General features: G+C 34.2%; 1 protein-coding gene across 3 annotated transcripts in view; it reads right to left on the reverse strand.

Moving 5' to 3' along the window:
- Positions 1 to 19,681, reverse strand: part of RELCH (RAB11 binding and LisH domain, coiled-coil and HEAT repeat containing) — a 121,923-nt gene that overhangs the window by 38,755 nt on the left and 63,487 nt on the right. For all 3 annotated transcript variants that reach the window (XR_014326703.1, XM_082853356.1, XM_082853355.1), the window contains exons 11-16: positions 18,242 to 18,354; positions 14,067 to 14,157; positions 11,251 to 11,322; positions 7,045 to 7,185; positions 6,439 to 6,603; positions 4,085 to 4,232 (exon numbers count right to left, since the gene is read on the reverse strand). Coding sequence is in view for 2 of the 3 variants with exons in the window: in XM_082853356.1 (XP_082709482.1) it covers positions 4,085 to 4,232; positions 6,439 to 6,603; positions 7,045 to 7,185; positions 11,251 to 11,322; positions 14,067 to 14,157; positions 18,242 to 18,354 (730 nt within the window). In the remaining variant the exon portion in view is untranslated. The remainder of the gene's footprint in view (positions 1 to 4,084; positions 4,233 to 6,438; positions 6,604 to 7,044; positions 7,186 to 11,250; positions 11,323 to 14,066; positions 14,158 to 18,241; positions 18,355 to 19,681) is intronic.

The raw sequence follows: 19,681 nt of genomic DNA on the forward strand, positions 1-19,681 counted from the left end.
AAAATGACAGTTTGGAAAGTTAGCTATTCTGTCAAAAGAAAAGTAAGGTTCTGCCTCCTAATATTTATTTAGCTTATTATAGACTTTAAATATAAAACTAAAATATATTAATTAAACCATTTTTAGAAAAAAATGAAATACAGTTGATCCCTGTACAATCAGGGGTTAATCTGCCTACAACTTACAGTCGGCCCTCTGTATCAGAGGTTCTTCCACATCCACAAATTCAACCAACCACAGACCATGTAGTACTATACCATTAACTATTGAAAAGTATTCACATATAAGTGGACATGTACAGTTCAAACTCCTGTTGTTTAAGGATCAACTGTAAATTTTTGTCATATGTGAACAAATTTAGCAAATCTCAAAAATTAGGATTTTGTGAGACTAAATAACTAGTAAATGAATATTGTAATGAAAGAGCTTGCCAGTGAAGAGTAAAGTTTCACTTAAATTAAAATTGGCCACAAAATAAGATCTCAGCTAAAATATGAATTTGAATTTGGTTTTAAAAAAATAGAAATACTTGTAATTCCACCAGACTGTTTATGTCAAAAACTAATAACTATGATAAAATATTTCCTTCAGGCAGCAAGAAACTAATAGGTTGACAGCAGGGAAAAACTGTTTAATACCAGAGAATAATGACCTAAAATACATTAAAACTTGAGCTGAACAGGCTTCTTAAGTATTTAATCTCCAATATTAAATGATTTATTTTAAAAATGTTCCATAGTTTGATAAATATTAAGTTACTATAAAGTGTTAAAACCAGTGACCAGTAAGATAAAGCAAAATTATTATTAAAAAATGTATTATAAATATTATAACCAGAGTCTCATGTATATACTTTAAAAGTTTTGGGGGAAAAACTGAAAAAATTACTTTTAAAATTATGTAAATAAAACATGAATATACACTAGTATATTGTAAAATTTGAACACATCAATAAAATCTATGATTCTACAGATCATAATTAGATTCCAGGCTATTAAAGAACAGGGCTTAGATGGCTGTTAAGTGAATAATGCTACCAACAGCTCATTAACTGTTGAACAGAAATTCCTAATGGCCTAGCAACTCCTGCATAGAGGTTAACACCCTAAAAAGACACAATTAAGGATGCAGCATTTTCTCAAAACATATTAATGGTGTAATGATAATTATTAAACTTAAGAAAACATGAAATAACTTTAAAAGTGCTCAAAGACAAAATTAAGATGGTATTGTCCTCCTATGCTGCCCAAGGCTTTTAACAATATCTTAAGTACAGATAAAGGTTATCCCTTGCTAGCTGAAGTCTCCTATTTGATATCATAATACACACACAAACAAACAAATAAATGAATTTAGGTAACATGGTATCCCATACTATCTGAGGTTTCTGCTTGAGTTGTCATTATCTCAACCTAGGAATCAAATAGATTTGGATGGTGAGGGATATCTGTACTTCATATTTCTATATTGTTGAAGCATATCTGATAATTTCAAAAAGGATTATATCATATTGGTCACAATCTGCGATACTATGATGGAATGTATCAATATATTATTCCTTCAAAAATACTGACAAATTATTGAAAAATAGTGGAACAGTTAAAAGTAAATCAGATAATGTCAAGATTTATTACAGGCAAAGTGAGGTCCAAAGATTTAAAGCTAGGTCCAACAGAAGCAAAACAATGTCAAGAAATAAGCAATTACTTGGATAACTCAGTTCTAACAGATAAGCAATCAGAATGGTTCAGGGATCTCAAAACATTATTCTATTTAAAAAGATTTTAAAAAATTTAAGCATCTAACTTGTAACCATACAGAAGAGTCCCCAGAATGCCATTTTAATAGGTATTTTATTGTCAAAAAATTACCACAATTATTCAAATCCAGCAAAATAACAACTGTTACGACTCTTCAATGTATTTCCCTCTCACTAGAATGTAAGCTCTTCATGGCAGAGATATTTGTCTGTTTTGTTTATGAGTGTATCCCAAGTGTTTAAAATAGTGCCTGACATAAATATTAGCTAGTGCTCTGGAATTTTCATAATGTAAAAGAAAACTATTAAATCTTCACTTGTAATAAACTGTATCCCAAATTATACAGATGTACATACAGATAGACACAGAGACATAGATATATAGATAGACTATATAGATAGATAGATCTATATATATAGATATATAAGGATATAATATTTCCTCATTTATAATAAATGTATTATAACCTACATGTGAGAATAATAACATTAACATTTACAGTTACTATTAAAAGTCAGAGGGTCAAATTAAATCAATAAGAACTTAAAAGATTATTTTTGGCATGATAAAGACATAATCACAAGGAAAGGTCACATAAACACCAGAAGGAATATGTTCAGGATGGTAAAGTAGTTTTGAAAATTTTCTATCTAATCTCTAACATGTGCTTGGCAGGCAATAGGTGACATTTAAGAATTATTTGCTAAATGAATGAATGATAGCAAGTGCTGTGGGTTGAACTGTGTCTCCCTTAAAAATTTATATGTTGAAGTCCAAACCCCTAGAACCTCAGAATGTGACCTTATTTGGAAATATTGTTGTTGCAGATATAATTAGATAAGATGAAGTCATACTGGAATAGCGTGGACTTCTAATGCAATATAACTGATCTTATAAAAGGGAAATTTGGACCGAGACAAGTGCATGTGTATGCACACACACGCACATGGAGAACGGAATGTGAAGGTGAAGGCAGAGACTGGGGTGATGTATCTACAAGCCAAAGAACACCAGAGATTGCCAGCAAACCACCAGAAGCGAGGAGAGAGGCATGAAACAGCTTTTCCCTCACAGCCTTCAGAAGGAACCAACCCTATTGACACCTTGATCTCAGACTTCTAGAGAGTTCACTTCAGAACTGTGAAACAATAAATATCTGCTGTTAAAGTACTAAGTTTATGGTACTTCGTTATGCTGGCCCCAGCAGAACAATACAGCAAGATAGAAAGAAAAAGAGAGGGAATTAGAAAGACAGGAAAGTCCCTAGGCAGATGAAGTGTCTTAATGAGTGAAGGGGTAGAACCTAAAGTAGCCAGCTGTGAGCGCTTTATGAAGATTTATGTTAAAAGTTTGAATTTTCATTCTCCTCAATATCATTAAAAAATATTAAACTAACTCTACCCCATCCATTCTCAATTTTCGAAGTAAAACTGACATTCTAACAGTATACACCATTTTTATGCTGTGCTTTGTGTATTCTTGGACACACTGCTTCATATCCCAAAGATTATAGGTAGCCCTGTTTACTTTACATGAAAACTATAATTCTAAAAACACTGTGTGTTGATTTTCTCAATGTTATAATTCTTTTGTCTATCAGAAGCCCGTAAGAGACACGGCTAATTCACAAATCTGAAAAAGCTGCAAAGGAATCTCATACATAGTAATAACTTGTCTGTAGCCGTTTATCCTGGGGGTTAGGTGCAGTGGGGCTACCACGTACCATGGATCAAAGGTCACTTACTAGTTAGCTAGACTTTGAGCTAAGAAAATACTGGCTCTTGCTATCAATTTCATGTATTTCTGAAAATAAATCATATTCTTTTTTTGGAAAAAAAAGAAACTGTGCTGCATATGCTTATATTCCTATCAAGGACATAGCAGGAAAGAGTAATTACATTTACCTTCCCCTACTGAAAATAAGATGAAATAGCTGGGGAAGAAAAAATATAAAGAAAGTGGAAATGAAAAGCTTCATAAACTGGTCCTGGTAACTATTAATTCAGCTCTATTTATGAAAGAAAACGCTTATTTCTGACTTATAACACTGAAAAAAAGGCTATAATAAAAGGCTCTAGATTAAGAATGGAAAGAAAGTACAAATATTATAAAATACTACCATGAGGCTTATCCATAAAAGATGAAGCCACATAGTTCACCCCAGATATCATACAATCTACGACCATGCAGTTCCACACATATAATACGTTTTAGTAATTATGCTCTCATATAAAGTGACTTTTACATTTTTAATCAGAAACGATTCTTTGGAAAGCTAAGCTGTTAATATTCTACATCTTCCTTCCATAATTTAAGTTCAGTACCTTCTATCTGTGGCACTTCACCATGAAGCTTGGCTTTGCTGGAGAAAGGTGCGTTCTGTAGCACTAATGCAAAGAGAGATGGGATCAAGGACTGCAAGGCAGACAGATACATGTGGAGCTTATGTTCATCCAGCCCGTGCTCTCCTTCCTGAAATATAAGGAGGTGAAAGCTAACTTTAGACTTCTAAGGTTATGTATTTATGATGTTCTTCCTTTCTGTGGCAAACAATAAGACATTTAAGGACATGTATGTTAGACTCAAAGCATCACACCTAATGGAGATGACCATGAATCTTTTCTGAATTTCTCTGAGTATGAGAAAATGTGAAGTACTAAGGCATTGTGGAAGTAATAGAATCTTTTGTATGGAAAACTTTAGGGTGAACATCAGTCATTTCATTTGTATGGAACTTCTTTTACAGGTTTTTTTCTTTTAAGAGGGTCTTATCTTTTGACATTTTATAAGTCAGGTTAAAGAAATTAAAGTGAGCCACAGGAATCATTTTAAACGCTCAACTGCTAAACGAGCAGGAGTATTTGCTATTCCTAACTTCTTTTATAGATTTGGTGACTACTGTATTTGCCAGCATTGGAAGCACTTTAAAATAATTCAATGTATAGATAAAATGTAGGAGAAGAAATGTCAAAAGAAAACAAAAGAAAGAGATAACAGGAAAAAAAAGAGTAAAAGGATCACTATGGTACACAGAAACCAAATATTAAAGTGAAAAATAGAATCATTAGAGAGGAAAGCATTTATTGCTGTTCAAATCCACCTGAGATGTCATTACTATATTACAAATAACAACTGTGTCAGAAATATCAGATATGTTAGTTTTTTACTATCAAGTTCTAAATTAGTTAATTTCTTCATGTAAGAATTACCTTGTGTGCTGAATACTGCAGCTATGTTTAGCAACAATGCGGAATTAGCTGTGTTATGAAATCGAACTAAAAAAAAAAAACAGGTACAGGGCTTCCCTGGTGGTGCAGTGGTTAAGAATCCGCCTGCCAGTGCAGGAGAAACGGGTTCAAGCCCTGGTCCGGGAAGATTCCCACATGCCGCGGAGCAACTGAGCCTGTGTGCCACAACTACAGAGCCTGTGCTCTAAAGCCCGCAAGGCACAACTACTGAGCCGGCGTGCTGCAACTACTGAAGCCCGCACGCCTAGAGCCTGTGCCCCGTAATGAGAGAAGCCACCACAATGAGAAGCCTGCGCGCTGCACGAAGAGTAGCCCTGGCTCGCTGCAACTAGAGAAAAGCTCGTGCGCAGCAAGGAAGACCCAATGCAGCCAAAAATAAATAAATAAAATTTTATAAAACCCCAAAAAACAAACAAACAAAAAAAACAGGTACAGATAATTCTCAGATAGAAGGAATGCAAATATTAAAAAAAATACTTAAAAAAATTCCCTAGGTTTCATAAAAAGGAGTACTTCAGTATAGTTGTCTATTTATAGTTTTTTTAACACCCATTTTGAAATTTATAGAAAAAATAGCCCAATTTTTAAATTAAATGAATACATGTGTATACATATAAGACTATCTACAGAGTAGTTAAAATACATTATGTTAAGAGCCTTTAAAATCTGGGGGTAAAAAGGGCAAGAGTTTGGTTTTAGAGACTGATATCAGATCCTGGTTCTGTCATTTGACAGCTTTGGGACCCTGAGCAAATTACTTAAACACTCAGTTTCCACACAAAAAACAAAATATAATTCAAATGATTATAAGAATGAAATAACATACTTTATAAAGTATCTACTTTAATGGTACATAATCAATACGCATTAAAGAAATGTTTTTCTTCTAGACTTTAAAAGAGACTTTTAATACAAAAATTAGAACAAGAAGTTTCTATTGTTTCTTCAACTTTTCTTCAATTCTTTTACTTGGGAAGAATGGAAAGTTCCCTTTAAAAGTCAGGACGTGAACTACTGCAGTGAAAAAAAGGTAACGCATTTTGACACTGTATAAATAAGAAAACTTTAGAGACTCATATTTTAGTTATCTCTGCATTCTGGGAACTGATGCTGACACTTTATCTAAAATATTTAAGTCTTCAGAAGAGGCTAGGAAGAGGTAGCACTGTGAATAGTATACGAGTTAGTGCCACAAAGGTGCTATTTTAGCTAAAAAAAAGGCAGACCATGTTCTTTCTTCTCTAGCTTCAGTCAAGCAAAACTTCCTCAAATCTCCCTTGGTTCCAGACCAATAGAGTCTTTAACAGGTAGTTAATTAGAATGTTCGCTAAGTGGTACTTTCTGTCTTTGTTCCCCCAACATTCTCTCAAGATGCCTTAGAACACACCTTTTAAATTTCTATTAACTATATAAATAAAGGAAGTATTTACCCTGAGAAGTTTTTCAATCTTGTTCAGCAATGTAGGTATAAGATGAGACTGTAAATTTCCAAGTTCTGTAGTCCAGGCAGCATAAGCTGGTAAAAATACTTGATGTGTTGCACTAACTACTCTTTCTGAGGGGTCACCCAAGGCTGACAGCAACAATTCAAAACCCTGCCAAAAGGAAATAGGCAAAATGTAGATTAAAAAAAAAAAACCTAAAAAACATAATAATATGTAATAAATATACACTGCAGTACCTGTAGCAGACATTTTAAGCAAGAAAGAAAACCATTCATAATCCTATCCTTCCCAATTTCTTTAAAGAAAAATGTCATTTATCCGTTGATGGGAAAACCAAAGAGAAAGGGTGGTAACATGGCATGCTTGTTGCCAATTTACCGCCAGAAAGCTGTGTCAGATACTATAAATGAATCAAAGCATCTCCTCCTTGAAACAGCAGAACTGAAACCAGGCAGCCAACTTCAACTGGTTAAAGTTGACACGTCTGCCATCCCTACTATAGATTATAGGATATCTGAATCAGAGATTTGGAATATTATACTATTTGGAATTTTATAATGAAATAAATGGGATTCGTTCTGAAAAACATACCTGTTGATATTTGTCTGGATCATCAATGTATCCCATAATGATACCGAGGCTTTTGATCACAGCTTCTCTTACCAAATCTGCCTTATCTTCCATTAACATCTGTTGCAACATTGAAAGAACCAAGGAGCTACGGATTTCTTTCTGAAAATAAACAGGAACATGTTTTACTATTTATTTACACTAGCAGCAGAAAAGGATAGAAAATAATGAGATATCCATGTATTCAAAATCTAGATTAAATATATATTAACATGTTGCTATGTTTGCTTCAAGTCCTCATTTTTGAAAGACATAAGACATTAGAGATACAGCTGAAATATCACTCTTCTCCACCCTCTCCCCCTTCCTCCAACTCCCTCTCTAAAGATAACATCTACCCTGAACTTGGTATTAATCATCTCCCAGCATATTTTTGTATTTTTACTAAATATGTGTCAATCCCTCAAACCTTTACAGTGCCCTTTTGGCCAATCAACAGTCAACACTCTGCTATAAACAGACAATGACTCTTCTACCACTACCTGTACAACTCAGATAAGAGCACTGACAGTCATAACAATAGGAGGGATTACAAAAATCACTCTGGTAAGCAAAACATTTGCCTGGGGTAGGACTGTGGAAACATAAAATCCTGGTGTTCTGTTTTCTGAAGAACTGAGAAAAAATATTAAAACAGGATGATGAAACATGAGAGTAAACTTTAAAAGTGCTTAAAAAACTGTGTTGATATTTTCAGATGCTATTTAATATAATGTCAACCACTGTTGTGTCTTAATTTCACACATTTTTTTCCCCATGGTTTTAGCCTAATTAATGTCTGAGGTTAGAATAAAGTGTTACTGTTATACCAATTCTTGCCCTTCCTTCCCTTTTTTTGTACCATTATTGTAAGTTGACAAATTTATAAAATTCTTTAAACTTGTTTAAGTTACTTTTACATATAATAGTTAAAAGAAAAGGATATGATCATTTTCATAAATTTACAGTGTGAGCTGGTATGCAAAGCAAAGTCTTAAAAGACATTTTTAAATGACCTAGCTTTTGTTTTGACTTTTAGAGACAAAAATATATGTAAGTTTAGCAAATTTTGGTTACATTTAGGTTGGTGAATATGCCTTTTGGTACAGCCTTGTTTATTTATCCTTTAGGCTAAAATTGCTCCCCCCAATTTTTTTTAAAGTGTATTAAAAGGGCTTTTTGGTTAATATCAGCACAGGCAAAAGGACAGAGGTGAGTAAACTTCAGCTGGGTATTTGCTTTGCAATGATCTAGCCTGAGGTCAACTGTGGCAGTTAGTTTCAGTATGCTAAGGGAACCCACAGGACAAGTCAGGATGCTTTACTCCATTTAAGCCATGACCACACTGAGGTTTTACTGTTACCAGTTACAGTGGGGAACAAGAAAGTGGAGGTCCATGTAGGAAACATTAAGTCCATTATTAATACTGTTTAGCATTCTAGTACTAGGAGCAGTGTGGAACAGTTTCCTTCTTCTTTGATAGCATGTGATGTTCATCTCTGTCTTGGAACAATAAATAATAGGATGCTCAAACTCACTCATGTATCACAACAATAAGATAATTTTCTCTTAAAAGATAGGCAAACATTAAAAATAAAGTGATTATGCCCAGTTGAAGTATGGTAAGATAAGAACTCCAACGCACTGTTGACAGGAATACAATCTGTGCTATCTTGGTTGGGGGCAATTTAACACTGTCAAAATAAGAAATGCAAATGTTAAAAGCAGCAAGAAACACAGGTATTAATGGTTTGTGAAATTTAAAAATGAAGATTCCCTTGTGTACATTTTTAAATTTCACATACTGTTAATATCTCTGTATTTTGCTTCTTTTAACACACAGAGTAATTAATTCTGGGTAAGAAAAATTTAAAGGATGTAAAAATGCAAGCTGGTAATATGCATAAATTTTTATTCTCTGTAAGTATTAATTAAAAATCATTACCCAAAGATGTAATCTTTGGGGATAATGACTAGGGTCAGGGAAGTCTTTGACTTTCATTTTATTCTTTTCCATACTGCATGAAAATTTATTTTTAACAAAATAAAAAAAATGTTACTGGGAGTGAGACTATGAATCATTCTTTATATTCTTCTGAATAAAAAACCAAAATTTTTATTTATTTATTTTTAAAATTTATTTTATTTATTATTTTTGGCTGTGTTGGGTCTTCGTTGCAGTGCGCGGGCTTCTCATTGTGGTGGCTTCTCCTGTTGTGGGCCACAGGCTCTAGACGTGTGGGCTTCAGTAGTTGCAGCACATGGGCTCAGTAGTTGTGGCTCGCGGGCTCCAGAGCACAGGCTCGGTAGTTGTGGCACATAGACTTTGTTGCTCCGCGGCATGTGGGATCTTCCTGGACCAGGGATCGAACCCGTGTCCCCTGCATTGGCAGGTGGATTCTCAACCACTGGGCCACCAGGGAAGCCCCAAAATTTTACTTTTTAAAAAGACAATGACTATTGGTTTCTCACTCTTCACCAAAGATTATGAGGTAACAGTAAATGCAACATAAACAGCTCCTGTATTATACAATTCCAATTTTTGTACCCCTTTAAAAGAACAATCTTACAGAAAGGACCCTTTAAGGCAGGGGTCAGCAAACTTTCTGTAATGGACCAGATGGTATATATTCTTGGCTTTGGGGCCAAAAAGTCTCTGTTGCAGCTATGCAGCTCTGCTGTTGCAGTGTGATAGCGGACACAGACAATACACAACAAATGGGTGTGCTTGTGTACCAATAAAAGTTTATTTATAAAAACAGGCTGTGGACTAGATTTGGTTCCAGGCTGTATTTTGTCGAGCTCTGCTTTAAACTATGGTTGTTTAAATTAAAATAATTTTTGATGTCACCTCATTTCTCTACTCCTTCTAAGCCCTTGACCTATGGGAAGATACCTAAAAGGGGCACGACAGTGCAGTGGTTCTCAATCTTTTGGTGGCAGGATTCCTTTAGTCATTTAAAAATTAATGAGCACCTCAAACAGCTTTTGTTTGGGTGGGTAATATCTATTGACATTTATCATATCAGAAATAAAATAAGAGAAATTAAAAATGATTAATCATTAAAAACAATAAACTCATTAAAGGTTAACATGAATAATGAAATTATAATTTTAATGAAAATAAGTAATCAAAAAATTAGTGAGAAGAATGGTGTTGTTTTATATTTTGTGCAAATCTCATTGATGTCTGACTTAAAAGAAGATAGATCCTCTTAACTGCTCAGCATTCAACTGTGTTGTACTGTTTTGGTTGAAGTATTTGAGAAAATCTGGCCTCACACAGACATATAATTGAAAAAGGGAGAGGTGTTTTCATAGCCTCTTCTGATGAGAATAGAAGCTGTCAAGTTCACAGTGGTGAATACAAGTTTTCCAAAATTCTTGTTCTCACTTATAAGTTCCAGTTTTATCACTGGCAATGAATGCTGTCTACTTGTTTTCCTTGAAATGACAGGTTCAATTTCATTCATTTTCATGAAAATGTCTGTCAAAATCCCAAGTTTGAATAACCACAGCTTTTTTTAGTGGTCTGTCAACTAAAACTGGTTTAGCTTACAACTCGAGTGCTTTTCCTGAAACAGCCATCATAGTTCAGAATGCAGCAAAAGGGCTTGATATGAGTATCTTCCATTTTATTACACTGAATATTAAAATGATGCATACTTAGGGTCAAAATTTAGTAGAATTAATAATTTTACTGATTCACCAAGCTTATTTTTAAGTGAAACTGACTTTTTCTGCGAGTGCATGGCAGTGAAGAATACAATCATTATCTGTCCATTTGGGTGTCACTGCCTTGATCAGTGCTAATGCACTGGCATCGTTGCCCATTACAGCTTTTGCACTAACAGTGTAAATGTCAACACAGAGAAAAAGTCAAAAAATGTTTCAATATTCTCATGAAAATAATTTTCATCTCATGGGACCCCCAGGGTCCTCAGACCACACTTTGAGAATTGCTGATGAGGTTTAATATATTTATACTCATGCAAAATCAATGGTTAATGTACCTATCTGTCTGCAGTGCCATATGGTGTCAATGTGAGCCTTCTCTTTTTGGCTCATCTTTTTCCTTTGTTAGGACAGAATTTGGATTCAACTGTACAATTAGACACCTGAAAAAAAGGTTTCTCTATTGTTACAAAAGGAAGAAAAAGGTTTTTAAGAAAAAATTACAATTCTTACAGGAAGGTAAGGTGCCAGTGCTCCACAAGATTCCGCCACAAGCAATCTTCTTTCTGGGTATTTGTGATTAATCTAGAGTAAAAAATAAATAAATCAAGCATAAACAACATACCCTCCCTTCCTCCAATAGAGAATTATTTTTCACCATAAATCCTGTTAGGAATGCAATAAAGCTTCTTTCTTTTCCACTTCGGGGATCCCTATACCTGGATCAGGATTAAGGGAATCAGGGAGAGCCTAAAAAATGAGGTCACAGGGGTTACCTGTCAAAGAGAAAGAAGATAAAGCAAAGATGAAAATATGGCAAGGTGTCTAGAGATTGTGGGCTTGCCCAAGACTAAGCTTTCCTTAGGATGTCAGGAGCAACCTTCTCCTTCCCTAGCAACATTAGTATATTTTTAAATTTGGAAAACCCAGCTTCTAAATATTTACTGATACAGTCTACAATATGTGCCAGGAATGATTCCTCAGTCCTCTTTTTTTACCTCAGGGATTAGGACGTAAATTAATCGATGATTTAACCAGAGCCCTTGACTGGTGTTATGATTTTGTTTTTAAAGTAAGCAGATGTCGATTCATTCCTGTTTGCATATGCAAGATGATGGGGTTTTGCTATTGTAATGACTACACTGAACCATAACAAAAAATAACAAAAACAAAAAAAATGACACATACTGGGTTTTGTTCCCATATGTCTTCTTCATAGAATATAAATCTTTCTTTGACTGGAAAAGAAGTGTATCTGTTCTCATATTCCCATATGAAAAGGTGACATAATTCATTAATGTATTGGATGCCTAAAATTAAGAAAAGAAATTATGTAGCAATCTATTGGGCAACAAACTGGAGGTAGGCGGCTAGATAGATCACCAATATCCATGTTTATTCAGGTTACAGAAGAGGTGGTGGTAGAGACGTTGGTAACTGACATCTCTGAATAAAATTTAATCCAGAAAGAGTAACCTCAAAACAAAATGGTTTCAATGTCATAGTATGCAATATGTAAACTTCGATTTTACTTTCCTTTAGTCTAGCAAAATGAGTCTCAAAATTAAATGTACACACAACAATCAACTGTATTCCTATATATTGGCAATAAACAAACAGAAAATTTTTAAAATTCTATTTACAATAGTATTAAAAAGAATAAAATACTCAGGAATAAATTTTAAAAGTGCATAAGTGATATTCTGAAAACTATAAAACATTACTGAAAGAAATTTTAAAAGACCTAAATAAATGGAAAGACATCCTAAAATTCATGGATTGAAAGGCTATTAGGATGGCAACATTCTCCAAATTGATCTACAGATTCAACACAATCCCTATAAAATTTCAGCTGGCTTCTTTGCAGAAACTGACAGGTTGATCTTAAAATTCATACAGAAATTCAAGGGACCCAGAATACCTAAAACAATCTTGAAGTACAAGAACCAATTCAAGGGGTTGGGGTTTCTTTGGGGGGTGATAAAATTCTTCTAAAATTGACTGTGGTGATGGTTGTGTAGCTCTGTGACTACAAAAACCACTGAATTGTACAGTTTAAATAGATGAATTGTATGCTCTCTGAATTACATCTCAATAAAAGTTAAAAGAAGAAAATGGAAAAAACTATTTAAAAATTGCATATACATATGTATAACTGTACAGAATTGTAAATTCAAAGTTGTATATGTTGTTTCCAAGTTAATTTGACTTTTCAGTGGTTACAGCCTAACCCTAAATTAGTATGCACTATAATCTCTAGATGACATATGGATTGTCAGAGATCATATGGATATATATAATGTTCCCTTTTAAATAATGAATCTAGATATGACTCCACTAAATTCTAAAGAAAAAAATGAATACTCAAAGAAAATGGGAACAGAATTCTAAAAGACCATAAACTTTAGCGATACTCCAGAGGCTAATAATTTTTCTTAAGAATAAGTGACAAAGCTAGTATAAATAAGGCCATGCAATTTGTCTTCATAAGTAAGAAATCCATCTTTTTAAGATGGAAGAATAAGTTACTTAATGACCTAAATATGGAATCTAGAAAGTCAAAGATTCTGAGTTCTAGCGAGGACTGGAATATTACAATTCAACATAAAACCAGAAGTATTGTTAGTAAATAGTGAGTTGAAATATAAATATATATAAACCTTCTACATCAAAGGTTTACACTTTATATTCTGTATATACTTGTAATATATACAAGTATACAATATATACAGATACAATTTCTATTATCTACCTACCTACCTACACATACACACAACCTCTTGCTTTCCCTTGAACTCATTAGTTTGTATATTTTTCATATTTTGTATCTCACTTGATTCAGATCCTTGAACTCAGGAATTTTTGTATTTTTGTATTTTGTCTCATTGGATTCAGATTCTTGTCTAAACATCCCTTTCTCAGAGATTCCTTCTCTGACCACCCTTTCTAAAACAGTACTCCCTATCACTCTCTAACCCTTAGCCTACCTTTATTTTCTTCATAGTTTACAAATTACAAGACATCGTTTCATTTATTTGTTTACTCTTACCTCTCCACTAGGATGTCATTGTCTTTTATTCACCACTGTATCCCTAGTGACTACAACAGTACCTGGCAGTGGAAATAGTGTTAAGTATTTGTTGGAAGAACGAATAAAGCAAAGCATCCCAGAGCTTTCTTAAGGACTATTAAATCACTGTGCTGGGTTATAGAAACAGTAGCATAATTTATATCCCACATATTTCCTAATAGCATTTTTAAAAGATAATATGAACATTTATAATAAATTAGAATACAATAGCTAGGGAAAACCCAGTACAGTTATTTACCTGTTCCCAACACTGTGGTAAAAGTTCAGCTTCTACACGTGTTGGGCCAACATGACGTGCAAATGCCACACAACCTGTCAGTATCATTTGCCTGAAAGATAATACAGATGAATAAAGATTCGTATTTGCATAGAAAGCACAACTAGGACAAAGGGTTAAAAAGAGTCAGCTCTAATTAACATGAAGTACAATATTTTTGTACAATTTGTACAATATTTTTGTACAAATTCAACTTTTCACAATGGACGGGCTGCCACCATCCAGCAGTGGCAAAACCATTTGTAAGAGATGTTGTGAAGGGATTCTCTACTGGTGTGAAGCTGAATCTCATAACCTCCTAAATTAACTTCCCACATATACATTCTGAGATTATAATATGTTTAAAGCTTCAGTTTCTAATGAATTTCAGTTTCTAGCTACTAAAACAATCAGTGATTATTTCCCCAGTATTTCTATAATTAAAAACTACGATGTCATATTAGTAAAATGATATTTCTTTTTTTATTTAAAAAAATTTAAAATTTTTATTGAAGTATAGCTGATTTAAACTTATTTATTTATTTATTTTTAGTTGCATTGGGTCTTTGTTGCTGCGCGTGGGCTTTCTCTAGTTGCGGCGAGTGGGGGCTGCTCTTTGTTGTGGCGCGCAGGCTTCTCACTGCGGTGGCTTCTCTTATTGCGGAGCACGGGCTCTAGGTGCAGGGCTTCAGTAGTCATGGCTCCCGCACTCTAGAGCACAGGCTCAGTACTTGCGGCGCACGGGTTTAGTTGCTCCGTGGCATGTGGGATCTTCCCGGACCAGGGCTCCGACCGGTGTCCCCTGCATTGGCAGGTGGGTTCTTAACCACTGAGCCACCAGGGAAGCCCAAAATGATATTTCTTAAATTAGAATTTTTGGTATTGCACCCAGGATAACTGTGGTAGGCAGCTTCTGACATGGCTCCTAATGAGGTCCATCTCCTGATATTCATGCCCTTGAGTAATCCCATCTCCTTGAGTGTAGACTGGACCCAATGATTTGCTTCTAATGAAAAGAATAATGGCCAAAGTGATGGTATGTCACTTAGGAGATCAGATTACAAAAGCCTGTGATATCCATCTTGTGAGACACTCTCTTCTGCCTTCTCAGCTGGCAGGCTTTGATGAAGACACTGCCATGTTGGACAGTTTCATGTGGCTAGAAACTAAAGGCAACTTCTGGCCAAAAGCCAGTGAGGAACCGAGGCCCCCAGTCCAAAGATCCATAAGAAACTGAATCCTGTCAACGACAAAGCTTAGAAGCAAATCCTTCCCCCATGGACCTTGAGGTGGCTGTAGCCGCAGCCAACACCTTGACTACAGCTTTATAAGAGACCCTGAAGAAGAAGACCCAGATAAATTGACCCACATAAACTGTGTTATTTTAAACCACTTTCTTTTGGGGTAATTTGTTATGAAATAATATATAAATAACTAATGTGATAATTTCATTTGAATTGATAGATTTATAATTTAAACTTTTAAATAAGATTTTTCACTCTTCAGAATGAAGTTCCATTTAAAATGACTCTGAAAGGCAGAATTGCAAGTTTTTTTACTTTTGATTGACTATGACTTCAAAACAGTAAAACCTGATTAAAAAAAAAAGTATGTTTTCCATAGATGTTTCAAAGTAGCCAACTTTAAGGAAAACCAAAATAGAATGTTTAATTCATACTAATTATAAAAGCCTAGGCATTACTCATTGCTATTTCTCAAAATACATCAATTTAACTTAAACTGAATAATGACCTTACATTTCTATTTAATTCAGCCAAGTTAGCTACAACTGTTCTCTCAGGCTGAGGAGAATAATAACAGACAAAAAGCATCTGGACAATGAGAAGGGAAATGTTGAGCCAATAGGTCTTCATTGTATATTGCAGCTTCTCCTCACCATAACCTTGTAATTTTTATCTATCTGATTTCCCTTTATATCATTGTCTTCTATGCCTGTTTCTCAACTTTTCTTTTGTTTTTCTATTTTCTCCTACTTTAGGAAGGCAAATAAAGTGAATAAAAGAAAAATAGAAAAAGAAATTCCCACGCTTTAAGACAACATGTTAGCTGCCTGTTCCCACTGAAAATTTCCAAATGTCTGATCATTTTTACCCCCATAGTATATTAAAATAATGAGAAGTCATACATGTAGGTTCTAGAAAAATCTGATAATTATAGTAAATGAACTTTGGTGAAATTTAAGCATTTCAAACACACATAAGAAGTATATACTTATATAAGAGCTTCATGTAAAATGACTTTAAATAATGAGTCACCATCACTATACTAAAGATGTACAAACTTGTTCAAAAAATGTTAGTCCCCTCAAAACAAACTTCTTAGTCAGCAGAGTTAAGATTCAAAATTCTAAAAAACAGGACAGTTTTGAAATACATTTGAAAACAGAAAAGATCAGACGGTCTACAGATTATTAACAGCACTGGAAACAGGCTCCTGTGAGAGTAAACATAAACACTGTTCTTACTTGTCGAAAATCATAGGATAGGAATTATTTGACACAGGTAGAAATATGGTGTTAGTTATGGCTGTTAGCATAGAACTGCCAAAATGCACTACTATCGCTCATAAAATTAAGTTTCTCTTAGGATGCAAGGAAGCTTGAGATTCATTAAGTAAAGTAACAACTGATTATATTTCAAACATATCATGCTAACTTAAAATTTTTGCTTTGTTAGTTATTCATATATATAGTTAATAAATTGATTAGTTTATTTTAATAAATAACTTTGTTTCTGTAAGGTGAAAGATTTAAGTGTGGAAATGAGTGTTTAAATCCTGACATATCTTGACCTGAAGTAAGGCTATAGGTACTTTTGGCCACCAGGCGGCAGCTGTTAGCTCTACATGCAGAGTCTATGAAAACAGGCTATGTAGAACTAGAGGTTGCCTTGCAAATCTAAAAATGACAATGTAATAAGTGGTATTTAATTGTTAACTAAGTTACCAAGATAGGGAATAGCATTTTTCAAGGAGAAAATAAAATATTAATTTTCCTATATAGCACCATCGAATTGTCCTTAGAAAATTTTCAGTTTGCAATGAATGGAACTTGATTGAATTTCCCTTATTTCCATTTGACTAGCATGTAGATTAATCTTGACTGGATCCTGGAAAAACATGTTTCTCTGCTTGCTCAGGTATATTTTGGTAAGGGTAGGAAAGAGATATATGCTTATAGAGTTTTAAAGCCTACATGACTTTTTATTCTCATAGTGGAGAGATTCCTTGTGTTTAAAATTTTGAGCTTCATTTGTCTTATGGTTCACTTTTATGACTTTCCAACATTCTCAGAAGAGGTAAAAACTGTAACAGTCAGTAAAACAAGTACTGAAATTATATAAAGTTACCTAATCATAATGTATAATTCTATTTTTTGCAAAAGTATAAGCCAAAATTATTTCTTTATTAAGATAGAAAATTACTATGTAGAAAAACATTTCAATAGCTCAATCTTATCCAACTGGTGCTTAGTCTACCTACCCATCCACCGAGATGTTTCGTTCACAGTCACGCTTGCACAACTTCACCTAGTATTTAAAGGTCTTACCTTCTGAGGCAGACCTCTATCACTGTTGCTTGATCAAAACCCATTCCCCTTTCTTCCAGAGAGTCTCTCGATGTGTGGCCCATCCACCCACCACCATCAGGTATAACTCATTTCCCCATTCAGGCATCCTTGATTGTGGGTATTTGACTCAGGACTAACCAAAACACTGTATCCCTTTAGCCACACAGAAACTGCTTTACAGATAGCTCAGTGATGCAGACATTCATATATTAAATATTTTATTTCTTGTAAAGCATAACCATGAAGAGGCCATGATGTATCTAGTTCATCTGTGGGGAAAAGGGGAAATATTTAGTTCCTGGAAATCAAATGTGAAAGATAAAAGCAAAGAAATATCGGAATTAGAAATCCAAAGGTAACTAACACAAAAGTGTACAAATTCAACATGAGTAGTTGGAATGACAAGAATGAAAACACTGCAGGGCACTGTGAACAAGGTCAGTGTTTCCTCTGTTTATTAAAATAGATATTAGAAAGAAAAGATGGCATTTATATTAAAATGCTAATCATGATGCCAAATTAATAAGTCAACATTATATTTATTTACCAAAGAAGTGGTCATACCCACCTTTGCTCATCATCTGGTCTCTTGATCAAATTGAAAAGTATGTGGAGAAGCTGATCTCTCTCTTTAGGCTCAGGATGTAGGCAGGCTGTACACAATATGAGGGGGATCAACTCCTAAAGAAATATGAAGGTGGAAAAGTCAAAGTAAAAATGCATTGCAGAATATTCTTTTTTTCCCCAATGTATTCTTAAATGGACATTTAAAATGAAATAAACCTCAGCGTATATAGGAGCAAATTTTAACTTTGTAAGGCTGATAATTCAAGAGAAAACACTGAAACATATATTTTTATGTTGGTTGTGCAGAAGATGCAGATCACAACATAATAAAGTAACTTAAAATTCAAATAACCTTGTTTTCTTATCCAATACTTCCCAAGGGTCTATTAGTTTTTAAACTAAATAACATTCTATCTTACTATAAGCTGATATAGTAGTTTTAATTTTGTGGGTTTTTTTGGGTTTTTGTTTTTTTGCGGTACGCGGGCCTCTCACTGTTGTGGCCTCTCCCGTTGCGGAGCACAGGCTCCGGACGCGCAGGCCCAGCGGCCATGGCTCACGGGCCCAGCTGCTCTGCGGCATGTGGGATCTTCCTGGACCGGAGCACGAACCCATGTCCCCTACATCGGCAGGCGGACTCTCAACCACTGCACCACCAGGGAAGTCCAGTAGTTTTAATTTTGAAAGTGTTTTTAAACAAACACTTGCAGAAGTTAACTATACTTTAAAACTTAAAATGATAACAGAAAATATAGACAACTCGTCCCACTTCCATAAGCACAATATAATCTTTCTTAAGATTAGATATAATTAATAATTTTGTAACCTTAGCACCTATCCTAGTGGCTAATTTTAAAGACCATTTCCACAGGTGTTGAATGCTCTCAGTACAACTACAAAATGTTCGTAGAAATGCTTTATGCTGAAATGAAAATTTTTAACAATATTTTGTTTGTTGCACTTTCAACATGCAGAGGTAAATTCAATATTTTCAAGGAAAGTAATAGACAAAAGTTTATTTCTCTCTTCCAAAGAAGTATTTGAAAATTAAAGTTGTTTCCCATTTTAATTAAATTAAGACTAAATTCTAAAATATATTCAAAGGATATTAATGTTTTTCATTTTTGGAATAGATTTTCAAATCTAATGAAATAAAAGTCCAAAAGTGATAAAATATTTTTGGAGAGAAATCCTCTAACTTACTTTGCAGATATTTTAAAGAAATCACTATGATGTAATAAAAAGGGTAGAATGATTACTCCCATTTCTTTTTCCCATCTGCCTCCCTACCCACCAAAAAGTACTAGCAGATTTAAAATAGGAATTGATCACTGCATACTAATACATGGTACCTTGAAGAAAAGTCTACACTGTAGGAGAAGTATCTTCCTATTTTGAAGATGCTCCCTTAGAAACAGATGATACGCTTTTTAGAGGAGTT

This window comes from Leucopleurus acutus (genome assembly GCF_964270905.1).
Source record: "Leucopleurus acutus genome assembly, chromosome: 13".
In the NCBI taxonomy this organism is placed as follows: Eukaryota; Metazoa; Chordata; class Mammalia; order Artiodactyla; family Delphinidae; genus Leucopleurus; species Leucopleurus acutus.